The sequence below is a fragment of the Corvus brachyrhynchos genome, unplaced genomic scaffold, assembly GCF_000691975.1.
Source record: "Corvus brachyrhynchos isolate BGI_N302 unplaced genomic scaffold, ASM69197v1 scaffold17, whole genome shotgun sequence".
In the NCBI taxonomy this organism is placed as follows: Eukaryota; Metazoa; Chordata; class Aves; order Passeriformes; family Corvidae; genus Corvus; species Corvus brachyrhynchos.
In genome coordinates this window covers 8,889,339-8,909,139 of record NW_008240046.1, presented here as the reverse complement: position 1 = coordinate 8,909,139, position 19,801 = coordinate 8,889,339, and the positions used below count along the sequence as shown (strand labels likewise).

The window sequence follows — 19,801 nt, the reverse complement described above, 5'->3', positions numbered from 1 at the left end:
TTGTTTACATGCATGCCGTTATTCTTCCCATGTGTGTCTTGGGGGAAATTGTTAGATTTTTTTTGCCCATCTCTGAAGCTCTGCTATTCAACATTATCAGCTCCTTACTTATCTTTCCCATTAAGCATCATCTACAGATTTGTTATTGAGGGGTTCTGTCTCCTCACCCAAGTCTTAAAAAAAAAATTTATAGTGTAGGACTTATTATAGAGTAGTTGGAGTTAGAAGAGACTTTTAAAAGTTAGTTAGTTCAACTTTACTGCAATGAGCAGGGACACCTTCACCTAGGCAAGGCTCAAAGACCCATGATGCCTGACCTCCTTTAATGTTTCCAGGGATGGAGCATTCACCACCTCTCTGGGCAATGTGACTTTTCAAATGTCATGGTGAGTGGCTTGGCAACTACATTAGCCAATTCCCTCAGGACCCAGGGATGCATGTCATCAAATCCCATAGACTTAACTGTATTCACAACTGTGTTTGTATGGTCACAAACTGGATTTTTTGTCACAATGGGAGGAATTTTCCTACCTCAGTCCCAAATCTGCTGTCCACCCACTGGAGAGACATGGGAAGACAGGTTACCAGTGAAGACTGAAGGGGAGAAAAGGCGTGGAGTATGTCAGCCTTCTCCTCATCCATTGTTACTGGGTTGTCAGTCTTGATCATCATGGGTGCACACCTTCTTTGCCCTGCCTCTTCTGGCTGACATACCTGTAGAAGCCCTTATTCTTCGCATCCCTTGCCCAGTTAAACTCCAGCAGCACCTTGGCCCTCCTGACCACATTCCTACACAGACAGGCAGCATTCCTTGACTCTTCTCAAGATATCTGTCCCTGCTTCCACTGCCTGTGCATTTGCTTCTTGTCCATTAGTTTGATCAGCAGGTCTCAATTATGTTGGTCTCTTTCCTTCCTTTTTTACCCAACTAGTGGTTTGTTTTTGCAAACAATTCACTGAAGGACATGGCTGGCTGTGTTAAAAGCCTTTTCTAAAATAGTGTTTGTCATTGTCTGCATACATATAAATTTCCATACAGAAATATCTTGCTGACTACGCAGAGCATGGGGACATTTTACATGCAGGCTGTTGAATTTACTGAGCCATTTCTTCAAGCACGTGTGACTCAGAGTGTCATTAGTCACACTGAAATTATTGTCTCCATAAAGTGACTGAAGTGTTTTGAAAATTGAATATATCTCAGTGCTCTTGTTAACTGTTGTAGAATACTCTGTAAGTTATATAATTGTTCTAGAATGGTCTATATTTTAGGCTGCTATTAAGCTTCAATCAAAAATAATCTACCTTTAACAAAATTTTCAAAACATGCAATAATATTGAAGAAAATGTTATGATAGAGGTAAGGAAGAACTACTGTGGAATGTGCAGAGGTTTTTAATTACTATATTTGAAAAGAACATAATCTAGTACATGTAGAAATAAATGTGATTTCACATGAAAAAAATGAAAACAAAACCAACCAACCAACAAACAAAAAAACCCCACCAAAAACCACACAAAGGGCCTTGAATATAGCCAAAGTCAACCCACTGAGAGCTTTTTGCACCCAGCAAGTTTAGTCTATACCAAGTTCGTTGCTAAATAAGAATGAGGAATGAAAAGCAGGTCAACTATGCAGTGACAAGTAGCAAGTCACAAGCAATGGGTGTCCTAAATCACAACTCAATGGAAAGAAGGTTAAGGAGGCATGGAGTAGCAGCAAAAAAACATAAAGATAAATGAGGTAAATAAGGGTGGGAAATTAACAATTAACACATCAAAATCCACATTTTTTTTACTAGTTTTGAGGATCTAAGGATTTATAGAGGTTTTGTTTGTTTGGGGGTTTTTTTGTATCAGCCATTTCATGATCATATTTATTACAGGGCAGTGGAGAAATGCTGTATTTCAACTGGTGAAACAATATCATTACTACATAACATTAAACATTTGTATATAAGTAAAATATATATTACTCATTTTAGACATTGGCAGAGGTCTGGGAAAAATTCCTTTGAATCTCATTGTTCTAAGTATCTTTAAAGACACTGTCCTTTTTTCCTCCCTGAATGGTTTTATCTCAATACATTTTCACCCAAATTCATTTTTGTAACTCCTGAATAAAATGGCTTGAGGACTTCCCTTTTAAAAATATTTTTACTGTTTTTTAAAATTGTTTCTAACTCTTATTCTTTTTAGTTTTTTAACTGGATATGTGCAGGGGAATGTAATATGCTTTTTTTTGGTTTGCAACTAGAATTTAGTAAAAGTATCCTGGCTTACTAAAATTGTATCAGAATGACAATTGCATTGTGATTTTTTAATTTTTGTAGATAAATTATCGTACTGATGTGGTATTCACTCTTTTTATACAGTCTTTATTTCATTTTCAGGGAAAAACACTTGGAGAGAAGGGGGGTAAGGGAGAATACGGACAGCATCCATATAAGCAAATATTATTTCTGTTCTCCTTTTATGCCCAGAATGGAAGGAAGAGGGAAGCTAGTTTAAGTTTTCTTTTCTTTTTTTTTTTTTTTTTTAACATGTTATCAGTTTTATGTATAGTAATATTGAAAAATTTGTCATATTAATCAATTTTAAAGCCAGGCCTTCACCCATTCTCAGTACTTCTAATTAATCATTAGTATGTACTGTCATTAAAAAGCCATTAATTTTGACTCATACTAATGTCAATACAAGATAAAATTAACCTAATAAAACAACTTATAATGTATTCCAGACTTCTGTGTTATATTTAGCCTGTGCCAAAGGGAATAAGAAAACAGATGGACCTGCCAACAATTTTAAGTTATTTAAAACTGGAATCTGTATAATATACCTATGCAGAAGGAAAAAAAAAATCACATATAACTTGTATCCATTAACATTCTACTTTATTACTCTTGATTCAATCTAATTTTTTACATGTGTAAACTTAGGCTCTAATCTCAGAATGGTAATGCATATATTTTATCTCAGAATCTGTAGAGATAAGACACCAGATTTTTTTGAGAAATGTGGTAACACACAGTGCATGTTAGAGATTAAAAGGCAAAAGATCATTTAGGGTTCTCGTACCATGTTGCTTGTTTTAATCTAGTTTACTAGATGTTTAATCTAGTTTACTCCATTTTCATATTTGTTTTGCTGGTTAGTTTGTATTTTTTTTCCTCCTTCTAGTATCATTCAGCAGCAGCTTTAATTCATCATACAATTGTTAAATATGTTCTTGAAATATACTGGGGAGTCTTAGATATGAAGAAAACTTGTTTTTAACGTAGGATACTTCAGCCAGTGCAATCTCTCTTCCTAGACTGAGTGCTACATAACAGTGCAGAGGCTCAGCATTATGTGACCATATCTGTCAGTATGAGGCTCATGAATTAGCAATGAAAAAGGTAATTAAAATCTGAAAATACATTCTGGAGAAGGTGTCTTTCTGAAAATGTCTAAGTTCTTGATATAATTGAGTTCTTTAAGCTCTTTATGGCGTTGACAACCAGGAGCTTGGAGGCAGAATACTTCGATTGTGGGACTTGAGGTTAACAACATGTATTTCCTTATCCTTTTTTCATTATTATGGAAATTTCTTATGGTGAAGATAGGAACTAACATGGCTCTAAATGCTTGCAAACTTTGGATTTATAAAGTCAGAAATATAGAGTTAGGATGCTTTTCAGTCTGCATATAGCATTTATCAGCCCTGTTAAATATAACTTCTTGAACATTTGTAGAAAAGTGTGCATTATGCAGTGGAAGGTAGTACCATACTAAATTATGACATCTATATCTTTGTATGATGGCATCAAAATCAGTACCTATCTGAGAGAAAAACTTCAAAGCTCTGGGCAACTGCAGTGTAAGTATAACTAAGTAAAATTGGATTGATGAAGGAATCAACTCAGGTTGCTTATGGTCTCCATTTCTGTGTGAATATTATGATAACTCTTGGGTTTCAATTATAAGAATTTGAAATAAACTTCACATTTGACCAGGTTGTCATTATAGGGTTGTTTTTCAGTAGGGAGAAAAATAAAAAGACAAAGCACTAGATCTCAACTTTTGTCATATTTCTTTTATTTTAAAAAACTTTGTTATGATATTAAAACTCAGATATTGAAAATTATACTGCATATATTTCCTGAAATACTGACTAAAAATGGGTGGCAGAAACCTCAGTGCCTTCATTTGACCCATGATTTCCCCTGCAGCAGGCACTAGGAACCTCTTCATTTCACTGTGTGAGCTTCACGTTAGTTCTGCAGAGTCCAGGTCTGAGCCTTGACAATATGTTCTGTTCTCTTTATATTTTTGTAATGCAAAAAAATTGAGATAAACTCTTTAGCTTTCAAATTTAAGTAAAGTGCACCCAAAGGACCTGTTTTTCTGTGAGATTGATCAGGCACTGAAAGAGGTTGCTCAAGGAGGCAGTCCTTGGAGGCAAAGCGACAGTGTCCTGAGCAAGCTGCTGTAGCTGCTGTGAGCACCCAGTAGGCTGGATAAGTCAAACACCACAGGTGCAGTCCAGTTGCAATGATTCTGCATTTCTATTCATGTTTTAATTGACTGCAGGAATACATGCAACACTACTGATACTGCATGAAAATATTTTCTGTAATCCAAGACACATTTCTAAGTTCCCATGTTTTTTAGACCTCTTTTTCAGGTGTGTATGAGGTATGTTCATAAGTTTGAATACCAGGCAAATCAAATATTATATATTATGTCTTTGAAAGCTTGATGCCCTTTTCTGTGTTTGAGTAATTCTTGCTTTGTTATTTGACAGCTGCATTATGTCTGACTGTGGTGATGCCATGATGATTTTTTTGCCTTTTCTTTTATACCCCTTTTATACCTTTTTACAACTTCCGTATTCTTAATGCTTTTTGCCTACGTTCTTGGACTTGTTTGTTCAGCTAAGAGACTAAACATTTTAGAAGCTTTGTAGGTAGAGGATAGTGTGCCCCAGACCCCAAGGTCCTCTCCAGAACACATTCTGTAAACTAAGATAGAACCATCCAAGGGAAGGTTCCTTGGGGAGGGGGGCTCATTCGAGCCTCTCACTGGGGAACCTTTGATAGATCAGCTAATTAGTAAGACCTATAATGTTAGACCAGATCTTTTGGGGGTGTGCATTGTGGTGTGCATTTCAGTGCATTTGACCTGGATGTAGTGCACCTAAGGATCCTTAAAATAAATACCAAGGGCAAACCCCCTTTTCCCTTCTAACCGTGTTTGACTCTTGATTTTAAGAGCAGGAAAAGGCATCAGTGGTGTATGGCTATCTTTATTTTGCAGTGTGCGCAGCGGTATGCTACTCAAAACTGGATTTGTGCTTTCTGGGGCTTTGTTTCAATTTTCTGTTAAAAAAACATAATCAAACAGATTGTTCTCAGTCTGTTGTCAGCCCAGTTCTCAGGGTCTTTCTTCTTTTGTCTTCCATCCTGTATCTAAAAAAGGACCCTGCTCACCCTTCTCCTGTGAGTGTTGAGGAATATAAGTAAATGAGGTATGCGAATAATTTGCTGCATATTTAATTGCACTACAGAACAACTTATATAGGTATTCTTGAAACTGTCTTACTGTCTGCACAGAAAGAAATTGTGCTTGTTCCATTGTTCTACTAATTCTTCCACAAAAAACACTCCACACATATAGATTGTCAGTTATTTAGACTAGAAAGAGGTACTTTGTTTTCTTGAAATCCAATAAAACTTTGACAGTGCCTATTGGTGATCACTACAGTAATTTTATCATAATCCTGAAAAGTCAAGGCAAAACACTTGTATAGTTCTTAAACTAAGTGTACATACATTTTGCTCATTAATGAAGTCAGCAATAAGTGTTGAAACTTACATGTTAAATATGTTTCTGTTTGGATTCAAGGTCAATACTAGAACAAATTATAATTCCTATTAAAACCAAAAAGGAAATCACTGAAAATTCAGATATACTTCATTTTTCTTCTCTTATAATCTTCTTTCTTTTTCTTTTTTTTTTTTTTTAATATTAAAAACTGTTTGGAAAAATATGCAGGTGTGCTGCATTTGGACATCTGTAACATGTTGTATGGAAACAACATTCTTATTTCCATTTGACTACAGATAGACTCAGCAAAATACTGTAGATACAGTAAACATGGCAAAAAATATTCTGCAAAAAATAATAAAGTATAAATTTTAATGTATTCTACCATCTTTTGATTTTTTCTTTAGTTGTGTGGCTTAGATATCTGCAGTGTTATAGAGCTGGCTTAAAGAGATTTAAATGCATTTTATACAAGGATTTCCTCAACAAAGATGAAGCATCTTGTGAAGATACATACAGTGTGTAATAGTTTCTGCATGGAAATCTAAAAACAATCATAGGGAGAATGTCAGGAAAAGGTTTCCAAAAGTCAGATGCTTCACCCTCTGCTGCAACATAGCTTAAACAGTGCATCATTCTTGATATGTCTGTCCAAAAATTTATTTAAAATCTTTCCAAATCGATATTGCACAACCTTGTAAGATATTTCTTGTCTAGTTTCTAGAGTCTAAATATTCTACTGACACCTGCTTGATTCTCAGTTCCTTCATTATAAGTTCACTGTTTATTGTTCAATTATCAGAAGGCATGAAGAATGTGTTTCTGTATTTTATTATCATGCACTTACTTAATTTCTCTTCACCAGTTTGAACATTGTAATCAATTTTAACCCTTCTTTGTACGTCTCTCTATTTTTTCTCCCTCTTATTATTTCATGTTTATTTGCATTACCCCTTGTGTCATCCTTATCCTGTTTTGGTTTTTCATTGCTTTTGCATCTCATAGATCTCATGGGCATCTTCCATCTTACTAGAAATACTGTTTGATTATCTCTTCTGGCAGAGTTCATGATATTTTTCAAAGGATTCAAGGTAAGTTGATCTTTACTGCCACTGTTTTGCCTTTTAAAAGATAAATGCCAATTCTGCCTTCTAGTTTTCACCTTTACAGTTTGCTCTCATCTGTCCTTTATGAGCCCTCACAGACTTTGTACTCATAGGCTGTGTAATTATGAGCCACACAGCAAAAACTATTGTGGTGCAATATGAATAGATCAGTAGAAAAAACAGTTTGTACCAAGGACCCAAAAGTTAGACTATAGGTATGCATATTTATTTACTTTATGATTACTCTGGTGCCCTGGAGAAAACATCCCTATTATACATGTTGCTCAAAGACAGCCAGAGGAAAGCTATTTTTCAAACTCTTGCTTTCAGGTGTCCAGGCTTCTTGGTGTGCTTCAGCAAGTGCCAGATCATATCATCTGTTTAGTGAAGGTGACAGGAACACCTGGGTCTTCTCATGCCCTTTTCCATCAAAGCAAATCTTATTTTAGTTGTTGTTCTCCTAAATGTAACACATAGTGCCCGTTGCTTCCTGACTTTGTGTTTGGGTATTGGCTAGAATGGAAGAGATTGTATCTTCAGTCTTGTGGCGGAGGCAAATGATCAAGTTGACACCATGAAATTATGACTTTCAATGTCTCAGTTCTTCCTTTGTATGAGGAAGAGGCAGGATAAATGAGGGAGGATGTGCAGTTTTGCATTTGGACAGATGGAACTTCAAAATCTTGGGGATGACTGACAGTAGATAGAGAACTTGTGGATGCAAGGCAACATAGCTGAGACCCTTGACCATGAACTGGTATTATGACTGCAATGTATTGCATCTTCTATGACACTGAAGAAGTTGATTGGAAAGGAAGGATGGAAAATTAAATCATTGTTAATTAAAAAAAAAAAAAAAAAAAGGCAGGCAGGTGAGACAAGCAAATCAGAAAAGTGTTGAAGAGGGATATGGCAGCAGAAGCAAGACGATAGTACATTCAACCATAGAAGGTCTTGGTATAATATAAAAGAATGCCCTTAGCTGAGGTCATCTGTGTGTAGTGGTTACTGACCCCTTGAGACCTTTAGGCTTGTAAGTGGTACAAGAACCAGAAGGACACAGGAGGTCTCTATGGTTTGAGAGCATTCTGTCGGTGCATGTGCACTTGGTACTTGCTGTGGAACTTGCTTGTGCTGCAGATCACACATTGATTCAGACCTTTCTGTTCCTTTTAGAGACTGTTGCTGCACTTTGAACAGATCTTCTGATTTAATTTCATCCAAAAGGAATCCCCTTCACATGCAGAAAAACTGCCCCACAGTGTGAGCCAACATGGAGTAAGTGGGGAAATGAGGGATTGCTGCACTCTACTGCTCTGAGCTATGTCACTGTTGTAGACAACTTTTAGCTAATATTTTATCATTTGCTGATTTTGTATACCTCAAGATGAAGTTTGTTTCACTCAGTTGGCTTGAAAATACTGAGGTTATACAAGAATTCATAAATGCATTCATCCTTTCCTTGCAGGATCTTAATCCTTTATCACTGGTGCACCAATTAAAACAGAAAACCAGTTTATGTTGGCCTTTTGACTAAAGAAGGAATTTTAAAAGCAGAAAAAAAATACATAAGAAATGGTAATATTCTTCAGTATCTATCAGAAGCCTTTCTTCTCCTTTGGGTAAATTAGTTTTTTAAAGAGCTACCACTTCACTCTAATTTCTTTTCTCACCTTTGGCAAGTCTCCCAGGAAATTTTTGCTAAGAGTCCTTTTACTGGAGTTTGCCTTCTTGAAACACACTGCTTTTAGTTTGAATTATTTTCCTTCTAATCTAACTTTCAAGAATTTTGTCCTTTTGTGACCAATCTCAACTATATTACCACTTAATCTTCCCATTCACTCTTCATTCTCTGTTAATTGGAGGCAAATGGGAAGCAGTGCCTAGTCCCCCCCCCTTATTACTCCTCACTAAAACATTTCAGAAGCTTCCTCTTCATCATGGCTCCTGCTGTATTCATAAAGAATGCTAGGCAGTAACCTATATTATCATTGAGGTCTGTGCTCTGGTTTACTCTTCACAAATACACCATCTAATCTGTCCTTCTGGTCTTTGAGGAAAATCCCAGAGTGGTAATGTTGTATGGGGTTTGTTTTGGTTTTTTTCTTTAAGTTTGTACATGTCCTTTTCAGTCACTTAGCAGTTCTTTCTCCCTTTTGGTCTGAACCTCAGAACAAGTGGATTCATTCATGTTCCCTTACTGTTCTTCTTCAACAAGATGTACTATATGAATTATAAATCTTCAACCTCCTTCTCTCCTTAGATTGTTATATTATTACTATCATTACAAATCAGCTGTATGAGGTAATAATCAGGTGGCTGGTGAATTTCAAATCCAGTCTAACTCATGATTCTTGGGTTAGTGATGTATAGCTTCTGTTCCACTAGCACTGAGATGGGTTCTGTATTTGCTGTTGGGGATTGGACCATTTGCTTCCTTAATCAGCTACTTCGGAGGGAGTCCATTTCAGCCTCCATATGTGGTACTCCTGCATTCCTTTCCAGATGGTCAATTACTTTTTCACTGGAACTCCTTGTGTCTAATGTTACTGATATACTTTTCATCATACGGGCTTCTCTGTTTCACCACTTTCTTTATAAGTCTTCTACCAGTTTCCTAAAGGATGTGTGCAGGGACTCTTTCATTCCTGGTTCCTGCTTTTGGAAGATATAGGTCTGTGTTCCCTGGTTTCAGCACAGAATCTGAACTGAATAATTTCCCTCCACAGTTCCTTTGTGGGTGCAACAGCAGGTAGCTTCTCTGTGTCCAGCCTGCATCCTCAGAGCTGTAGACTGAAAATTATCTGATGACAAAGGTGATTCTGATGCTGTGCTTTTAAAAGGGTGAATTGTGATACCAGACTTCTTTCTAAATTCCTTTCTCCAATCTGTGTCTAAAGTTGTCCTGTTATGAAAGTCAGTGAGCCATTGAAATGTTGATTCACAAGTACATATCTTTCATTGCTTCTGTGATCAGTTTAGTCACACTAAAGGAAATTTATGATACCTGAGAACATGCTATCATCCCTCGAAATGATGCAGTAATTCTTTTTTTTGTTTTCTTGTGAAATTATCCCCTTTACAAGACTTCTCCCATTTGCCAACATAACTGATAACTTCTCAGTTACTTTTACCATGCTGAGCTATATGCAAAGAGATTAGGTAGGTCCCTTTTCCACTGTGGTTTTAACACTCCTCAAAAAACTGAAGGTATTTTTACTCCCTTCAGACTGCAGAGAAGGAACTGGAAGCTATCATTTAGGAGATGAGTTTTCTATTGAACAGGCTGTTAGATAAAAGAGGAGTTATTTTCAAGCAACTTTGTGGCATTTCTTACACTTTCATTTTCTTTGCCCTTATAGCGTGAGATGGGTCTCTGCAGTGAGCTACTTTGCTCTTTGTCTAATTTATTTTATTGAGTGTATCAATGGAGCAAGGTATTGCTTATTGAAAGATGTGTAGAAGTTCTTTTGAAAAGCATGCGGTGTTTGTACTGTAATACTAAATAACTGTCTAAACTTAGATGATATAAAGACTGCAATGTTATATAGTCACACTTCTTGAATAGTAAAATTCTTCAGCTCCCTAGTTTGATACAACACTTTGTCCTCACATGAAAATAATAATTTTTGGTTTTGACAGCAATAGGTTCCTTAGACTGGACTGCTTTGTAAATTGATTTCTTTAATGCTATGGTGTGATCAAGGAAGCAGTGTAATAGGTCCTACTTAATGATATTTGTTTTGTTATAAGAAAAGCACACTTTGCTGAATATAAATGCTAGTCCAGGGAGCTACTGAAGGATGTGCTTGGCTGTTGGTACTTCAGTACCTCCATGGTATGACTCATGAGGTTATTGTACGTTAAGCCTTTATAATGAATACAGAGTCACAATACAGCAAAATATTTAGGAAGGTACATGTGCCTTAATATAAGAAAGTAAAAATTAAGACTCTAATTCCTTTGGATGCTGAAATCTAAATCAGCAATTATTTTAAATCTAGGACTCAAATCTGCAGATGAGAGTCTTAGATTGTGAAGCTTGTCTTAAAATGGCTCTCAGTCTTTTCTGAGGGGGCAGCATGGATTTTCTGGTAATATTGAAAAAGTTTTCTGGGATGAAGAATGTTGGTATTAAGGATTTCATGGGCAAATTACTTCATTGTTTTCAAAAAAGTTTTTTATTACTTGTATGAACTGGATTGTTACCTAGAAAAAAGCAATCATTAGAGTAATGGGGTTCTATTATATCAATAGACTAGCTATCATGTACCAAGGAGGTAAAAAAAAGGTTTTCCCTTTAATATACAGAGGAAGTACCTAATAAGTACATAAAAGAGAAGCTATTCTCTGGCCAATTTGTGGAGTTAAATTTTTAAATTCATTTGTTCTGATGACCATATCTGATTTTTAGAAAATTTTAAATTTATTTGTTCTGATGACAATATCTGATTTTTACCATATCATCAATCAGAATCAGAACAATATTGCAGAAATACCAGACATGCTGAAATAAACAAGTGAGATAATTTTTCTCTGCTTAGCCATGGCAAGTGTTCACAAGTTGTGCTTGTTCTGGGTTTTTTATTCTTCTTAGAGAGATCTGGGTGATAATGGCCGACTAGGAGCCACATGAAGCATTAAGATGCAAAATGACATACAAGGAAAATGAACTGTGATTATTTAGTCTAAGCAATAATGTACCTGAACGACAAACAAAAGTAAAGTAATTGCATTACAGCTCTGGAGTTTCAGGCTATGTATGAAAAAATACTTTTAACTGTAAAGATAGTAGAGGCAATATAGTAAATTGCAGAAAGAAGATATAGAATCTGCCTTTAAGGAAAAGAACAAGAGAAAACCAAATCGTTATGTCAGTAGTAGCTAAGGTAGAGCTGACTGCAATAGTGTAAGAGAACTGCAGTCTTTACAGAACCTCTTCACTAAGGCCACCTCTCAATTCAAGACATGCTTTATCATTTTTGAGTAGATATAAATGCTGCCAGAATGGTTTCTAATGCTTGTTTAGCACTTTTTTTTTTTCTGCTGCCCCAATAAGAGATTAGTCACAAGAGCCAAAATTTTGGTTGTGTCAAGCTGATTGAAAGGGTGAGGTGCAAACATGAAAAGCACAAAACATGATTGCATTAACACAACCTATTTCGTGCATGTGACTGAATGAATTTCAAGGCATCTCCACCCAAATAATCTTTATATTTCTCAAAATCTAGACAATACTGCATCAGTTCAGTGTAGTTCACTGTAATATGCAATAAGGGTAGGCCCTAAAAATTGTTTGTAGAAATTCCTAGAAAAATATCAGGACCTCTTCCCCAACATTTTAATTAAGTCATATGTGTACACAACAAACCAGTGGGGCTGTACAATTTTTATTTTCTTTTTCTTATAGGTAAATATTTTTTACAGGTTTATCAACAACGTGGACTGTTTCTGTATAGAGCATATTTGCTTATTGTGCTCTTATATTAGCTCTTAATTGTTCTTTCTGAAGTCCGGCAACCACTTATTTGAAAAATAATAAAAAAAATATGATTAAATTTTCAGCATGACTATATTATCTTCAGGATTTTGTGCTGAAATTACAACCAGGACTCAAACACAGGGAAGTGGATTAAATAAACTGTGAAATTTATGTGGACAAAATAAACTCATCCACACCCAATACTGCTGGCTCATGGACAGCTTGTTGTCCACCAGGACCCCCAGGTCCCTCTCCACAGAGCTGCTTCCCAGCAGGTCAATCCCCAGCCTGTGCTGGTGCACGGGGTTACTCCTCCCTGGGTGCAGGACCCTGCACTTGCCTTCACTGAATTTCCTTTCTGCCCATCTCTCCAGCCTGTCGAGGCCCTTCTGAAGGGCTGCACAGCACTCTGGGGTATGGACTGCTCCTCCCAGCTTTGTGTCATCAGTGAACTTGCTGAGGAGGCATCTGCCCCTTCATCCAAGTCATTAATGAATAAGTTAAACAATTCCAGTATTGAATCTTAGGGGACACCACTAGTGTCAGGCCTCCAGCTAGACCCTGAGGCCACTGATTGTGACTCTAGCATCTGCCATTCAGCCAGTTCTCAATCAACCTTGGTGTCCACTCAATCAGTCCACAGTTCCTGAGTTTGCCTGTGAGGATCTTGTGAGACAGCCAGTGTCAAAAGCCTTGCTGAAGTCGAGGTAAGTCGAGATAATATGCACACTCTCTCAGCATCCCTCCAGGTAGTTGTTTCTTTGTAGAAGACATCAGGCAATGATTTACCCTTAGTGATCGCCTTCTTGTCACCCACATCAATAGAAATGGTCTCCAGACTGAGGCACTCCATCACCTTTCCAGGGATTGGGATGAGGTTGACTGGCCAGTAGTTTTTAGGTCCTTCTTCTTGCTCTTTCTGAAGACCTGGGTGACATTTGATTTCTCCAGTTTTTAGGCATCTCTCCTGACTGCCACAACCTTACAAAGATGATTGTGACCAGCCTCACAATGGTGACATTACAAGACACGTATATGTTTGAATGAAAAATAGCATAAATCCACTTATCAGGGAACAAAATCAAAATTTTAAACATGAAATAGGGATTCTGTCTTATTGTCTTGATAGGTATATATTTTATATTAATATAGGTATTTTATAACTGAGGAACCAGGTCATGCTCCACAATTTCAAAAACTGTTCTAAGGTAACATATATTCAGGTTATTCTAATTCCAGTTAGTTTAGATGGTAGTCTGACTTTTCATTCTTGTAACTGTTTTGCATGTTTTTTCCCTAGTCTGTGTCCCTTTAAACATTGCTGCACCGTACTACAGTAATTTCTTCCCCAGCTTTTTCCTGACATCTACAAAGTGTCTGCTATTATTTTCAGGAGATAGATGAAAGCAGGTGTTTCCATCAATCCAGACTTTTGCCATTCCAATGAGTAGCTTGCTATCATTTTACCTTTATTTTTGGCTATTGAAGTTCAGTTATCTTTCCTAGTAATCCAGGAAAATACAGTCTGGTTTTGTTGCTTATACCACTTTTTGCTTATACTACCCATTTTGTTTATGCAGGACTTTTGCTGCCTATAGATTTTTCCTTCAATTGTACATCCATAATCACCTTCAAGCACCATTTTTCTCCAGTTGGAATTATGTTCCAGCTCAGTTTATTAAATCCTGGTTTTTGCATGTGTGAATAAAATACAAATAATTTCCTTTGTCATCTTCCTTCCAACCTTTTGTGTACATCTTCCATTTTATCAACAACATAGCTGCTAACATATTTCATCTTCCTAATCATCCCCATCACTGTCCCATTACATTACCTGCTTTTTATGCCATCATATCAAATTCAGTGTTCTTTTCCATCTTCAGTATAATTCACTAATGCTACATTGGCTCAATCACCTTTCTTCTGATATCATACCCTCTTTTTTTTCCTTTGGCATGGCATGTGTGTATGCTTAGATGTTTCATCTGTGCTTTTTCATACCAGTGCAGCCACATCATCCACATCCTATGTCATGTTTAGCTTATGCTATGATTCCTACAAGGCAACAGACATTGAATGCTTATTAATTTATAGGACATCAGATTTAGGCACTTTGTTTAAACCCTACTTCTCTATTATTATTATTTTCCCCATCCCCGTTTTGTGCAATGATTCCTTCTTCAGACTGTGAGCTTTTGGGCTTAAATATATACTCAGAAAACATGCAGGATTTCACATCTAACATCAGAACTTTTGAAAACCTTGAATATTATTGATAACAATGAATTTCCTGACCCACCAACTACTTGCCTGTACCTGCTGTAAAGTATTGAAACACATTTTGTGTACGTTATTTTTAAGGAAAACAGAGAAAACCCCATGCAAACTCAAAAACAGAGTATTGTTTATTCATGTTTTAGTCAATTCAGAATAACCAGCACTTCAGTTTGCTTTTCACTGTGCTTCTGCATGTAAGTTCATGATCCCAAGAAAAAAGCCTGCATTTTAGTTAGCAGAGTCCTTTATTGCCTTCTCGCTGCCCACTTTGTGAGATAGATGACAAATTATTGGAGGATCTATCAGAACTCTGTTCTCACCCCACATAATGAGAGTTTTCATTCCTGACCTGAAGCATCATGCCTTCCAACTTGTTTTCTCCTGACCAAGAAATTTTGAATTCTGTGGTCTGAAGCACGAATTGCAGGTGTTTTCTCCACTTTCATGTCTTTCATAGAGCAATGTTACCCATAGATTTGCAGAATTTTTAAATATTAAAGGTCTGGATTTGATCTCATGCAAGGAGGTGTTATTTCATCTAGGTGGAGTGAGTTTGTAAGATGTAGTTACTGTCTTCCAAAATATTATTTCTAACTGAAATGGTCCACAGCTTGGCTTCAAAACTGTCCTTTCTGTAGCTTAAAGATCTTCTAAACCAGTGTAGTGAATCCTGTCCTAGGCCTCCAGTTGTTGTCATCTATGATGTTACAGAGGACTGGCTGTACTGTGTAGACAGCTAAGCTTGTTCTTGCACACACCACCACATATTTCATTAGATAGCAATATGTGTAGTCCAGGACTAGTTGTAGTAGTTTAGATTGTAGATAGGCTACAGCAGATTGCAATTTTAGCCAACTTCCTGACTTGTTGAGAAGCATTCATAGTTCTAGCATATATTTTATATTTGTAGTTATCATAAAACATCCTGCTGTAATAGTTTATTGGGAAGAAATAATACAGGTTGTATAAGTAATACACCCTTGTAGAATTCTCAGCACATTGTGAAGAAATAACTTAATCTTTTAAAAGATCATCCTGCCTGTTTAAAGACAGTGTGAATTAATTTCTGGTTTTCTTATATACCATTTACAGGACTATCCAAGAACATTAATCTCTGCCCGTTTACAAACAGGTCACAGCTTGAAAAAGCTCTGAATGTCAGTATTGTTTGCCCTCCAGAATATTTTTCTGAGGAGTTCTTTTATGCTTTGATTCAAAGTTATACTGTTATTATCACAGATTTATAGTAAGTATAGTTTAGGACTTCACTGACTTTAACATAGTGTTCAAAGTCAGTAAAACTCTTCCTTAGGTTGCTGCAGTTGTAAGACAAACAACTGCATAAAATAAATGCTTGGTTTTCCTATTTTAATTGCTGCTTATCTGAATTTCTGGGTTTAATAACTGATGTACTCTAAGAATAACATAAAATATTGATAGTGATGGTTTGGGTTTTTTTACAATCTCTGTAAGACTTATTTACGGATGTAAAAGTTAAGGGGTTGTTTTTCGTAGTGTCTTAGGTAGGGAAAAGAGCAATGTAAGTGAGGCAGGATCACAGTTTGTTTCATGTTCTTAAATGAGAAAAATGGAAAGTTGTACATGGTATAATAAACAGAATAATAATAAATATTGAATAATAATAAAGAGGATTATTATTGAATAATGATAAAGTGATGCAAAGACAATCACTCACAACCTAGCACAGACTGATGCCCAGTCTGTCTCCAGTGGCCACTTTGAAAAACAATCTTTGTTCTCTCCCGCCCTCCATGCCTCCAGTCCCCTTCTTCTTCTACCACCACTTTTTCTTGCTGAGCACAATGTTACAGGTATGGAATGTGCCTTTGGCCACTTGGGGTCATTTGGCTTAGCTGTGTTACCTCTCAACTTCATGGCCATCCCTACTCTACTTATTGGGGGCAGAGAGGGGGGGAAAAATTAGGTAGGCTTGACACTGTGGAAGTGCAGTTCAGCAATAGCCAAAGCACTGGTGTGTTAAGAGCATTGTTTTAGCCAAAACTCCACAATATCATACCAGCTGTTATGAGGAAAGAAAACCTCCATCCCAGTCAGTCCCAGTACCTGAACTTGACATTTACTGATTTTAAGTACTTGGCATAGTTCTTTCAAGTCTATTTTTGCACTTGAATAAAATCAAATCACACCGAAAGGATAAACTGAGTATCAGTTGCCTGGAAAGCCTAAACTTTATAGAGTTTATTTGTGAAATAAGCAGAAGGATCTTCCTCTGATTAATCTTTTTGATATTAACAATTTTTTAATCAAGTTGTCTTAGTTCTGAAAACTGTTGTCTTTTTCTCTGTAACAGCATAGTTCTAACTCAATGAAACAAGGAACTCTTCTTATTCCAACCCCTGTTTAAACTTGATGGGGAGTTATTGATGAAAAAAACATACTGGCAAGTAATTCTTTGAATGGGGTGATCTTCATTAAGCAGGTCTGGCTGTGTTCTTTATTTTACTATTCAGCCTTATTTCGTGTCAGTCATTACAGACTTCAGGAAATTATTGTCTGTAAGATTATTGCATTTATGAAGCAATTGAGGTTACAGTCACCCTATTCCAGTTTTATAACACCTTTTGTGACTTAGGGTCCAGAATGTAGTGTCTGTCTTCTTGTGTTGAATCATGTAATTTTACTGAAGCTAGAATGCTTCTGTCTGTGCAGAGTCTGTCTGCATTCAACCTGCTAAATTCAACCTGCATTCAATCTGCTAAAAGGATTTCTCACTGCTGAAGGACTAAAGAATGAGTACTTAGAAATGTCACTCAGAAAAGTGAAAACCCTTATGGATACAGTAGGGTCTATCTTTACTTTGTTTCTGGGACTCTGACAGTTTAATCTTGCTACACAAATTAATTCCCAATGCTGAAAATAAACAGAAAAGATGATAAGTATCAAAAAGTAGGTAACAAATTGATTTTTTTGCTGTAGGTCTCTGTCAGTAACATAAGAACAGTACCTGTTAACTGAAAGCATTTTGAAAATTAATTAATAGTTGTGAAGAACTGTATAACTTCAGTAATAAACACTTGTGAGAACAGAAATCAAGAAGAAAACTGATAATACTGTCTTCAAAACAGAGTTTTAACACAGTACAATAAACGAGGAGCAAAGAGAATACTGAGGTGAAAGCATAATAGTGAGTAGCTGCTGATTGAGGTTAGTGCCAACCTTGTGTGGAATTAGCTGAGACTCAGGAGTGTAAATATCATATATAAATATAGAATTTTATCCTAAACCTACTTGAAAGACAGAGCAGATGAAATTTTCCTAGGCAACTTTAATTTCAGCATTTCTAGTTTTCTGAAAGTTTGACTTGACATTTTTGTATACTTCGTGGTTTTTTCACTTCCTCCTTTTCTCTCCTTCTGTATTTTTGTTGTGAATATATTTTGTGTGTATTGGTTACAAACATTCCACAGAAGCAGATAAAACAAAATATTGAATTTGCCCTTTCAGTCAGAAAACATGTTTACATCCAAATCAATAAATCAGTACCTAATTCTTGTTGAGTATTTATTCTTTGCCAAAAACTACAGCATGGTTGTATTTTCTCAGGTTATCCTTTCGTACTAAAATTTTATATTCTATTGCTATAGGATTGGTCAAATTGAGAATTAATTTTTGTTAATGCAGACTGCACATTCCATAGCAAACTCTAATTTCTTTATCTTATTTCCTTTTCAAAAACAGGCATCACTGTTTCATATTGCACTTTTTGTTAGAAAGCCTACAAATACCTGAAGTTTTCTATGTGAAAATACTTGTATAAACAATACTTGATTTAAGATAAATACTTTAACATATATCATCACTTTAAGAAGCATTATTTGACAATTCAGCTATAGCAGTCAAGGACTGTTACCCAGCTGTTTACCCAGTAGGCAGAGGTTACTTGCTTCACAGCTCAGCCAGCAGAGCAGAAGTGCAAGCTCTCATTGTTCCAGTACACTAAAGTCAACAATGGCTGTGAAATATGTAATTAGCAATTAGATTAAATTTTCTTATTTTGCACTTAAATGGATCAACTTGAATTCCACTGGCTGCACAGTGAAGAATTATTTTTCTGTCAGGAATATAGTAACAAGATTCTTAGAAGAAAACATCTTGAATTTCTATTGCTGTGCAAAATAATTTTGTCTCCTGAGTATCGAGCGTGTTTCATTGTTTTTTTTTCCTGTAAGAATACAGCTGAAGCCTTATTATGCCACTTTTGTGTGCTTATATTTTATTGAACATTGTATTATGTGGTTTGTTTTATCCAGACTTTTAAAATGGTGTCTTTCCTTTTTCTATTCTGATAAATAAACACAATCAAAAATAGCATTTTTGAAGTTGTTTGCCAGCAACATGCTCCTAGTAGTGACAAGCAACAACTAAAAACCATTTTCTTTATTCCTACATGATATTTTCCTATGTATTTTAATTACTGGGAAAAGAAAAAACAGTGGATTCAAGATATAACAATTAATAAATTGCTTTACCAAATGTTACATATACAGTGAGAAGGTTAACTAGTTTTTTTACTGAACAATTGTAAAATTCAGGATCTAGTTTTACCTCTACACAGGGAATAGTGATGATCTACACTTGTACCCTGGCATTAGGTGCAGCCAAGAAATAGCCTGTGCAGGTCACCATCAGGTTGCACTGTTAAATACCTCAGTCCTAGGTGAAGCTCTGGCTATAAAGTTCCCATCTACCTCCTACCCAAGATTATGAGGAGAGCTGGGGATGACACTCATTATTTTTAGGGGTTAAGCCAACTACTGTCTTCTTTTTAGCTTGTTCTGGATAAGGTTATTTCCTGAAGTGAATATATATATATATTATTGATTGTAGGATGGAATGGGAAATTTGAGAGTCACTAAAAAAGGAATACGACTTGAAGGAATATCTGAATTTCTACTTCCACTATATGTGAAAGAAATCCATTCCCGAAAGGTAGGTGTTTTTCATCTTTATTTCTTAATTTGCAGGTAATATAAATTGATCTCCTCATTCTCAAACTACAAAGTTTAGTTCTTACACCTCCTAGATTAGCAATCAGCAGAAATTTGCTTTGAGAATACCTTAACAATGAAAACTTCCTTCATGTCAC

The 19,801-nt window shown here is 36.1% G+C and overlaps 1 protein-coding gene across 3 annotated transcripts in view; it reads left to right on the top strand.

Annotated features, from left to right (window-relative positions):
* Window positions 1–19,801, top strand: part of SGCZ (sarcoglycan zeta) — a 258,244-nt gene that overhangs the window by 112,509 nt on the left and 125,934 nt on the right. For 2 of the 3 annotated variants that reach the window (XM_017744653.1, XM_008641436.2), the window contains exon 3: window positions 19,543–19,644. In XM_017744653.1, the coding sequence (XP_017600142.1) occupies window positions 19,543–19,644 (102 nt within the window). Of the gene's footprint in view, window positions 1–8,090; window positions 8,193–19,542; window positions 19,645–19,801 lie in introns of all 3 variants that reach the window. The other variant, XM_017744654.1, reaches the window with a different exon arrangement.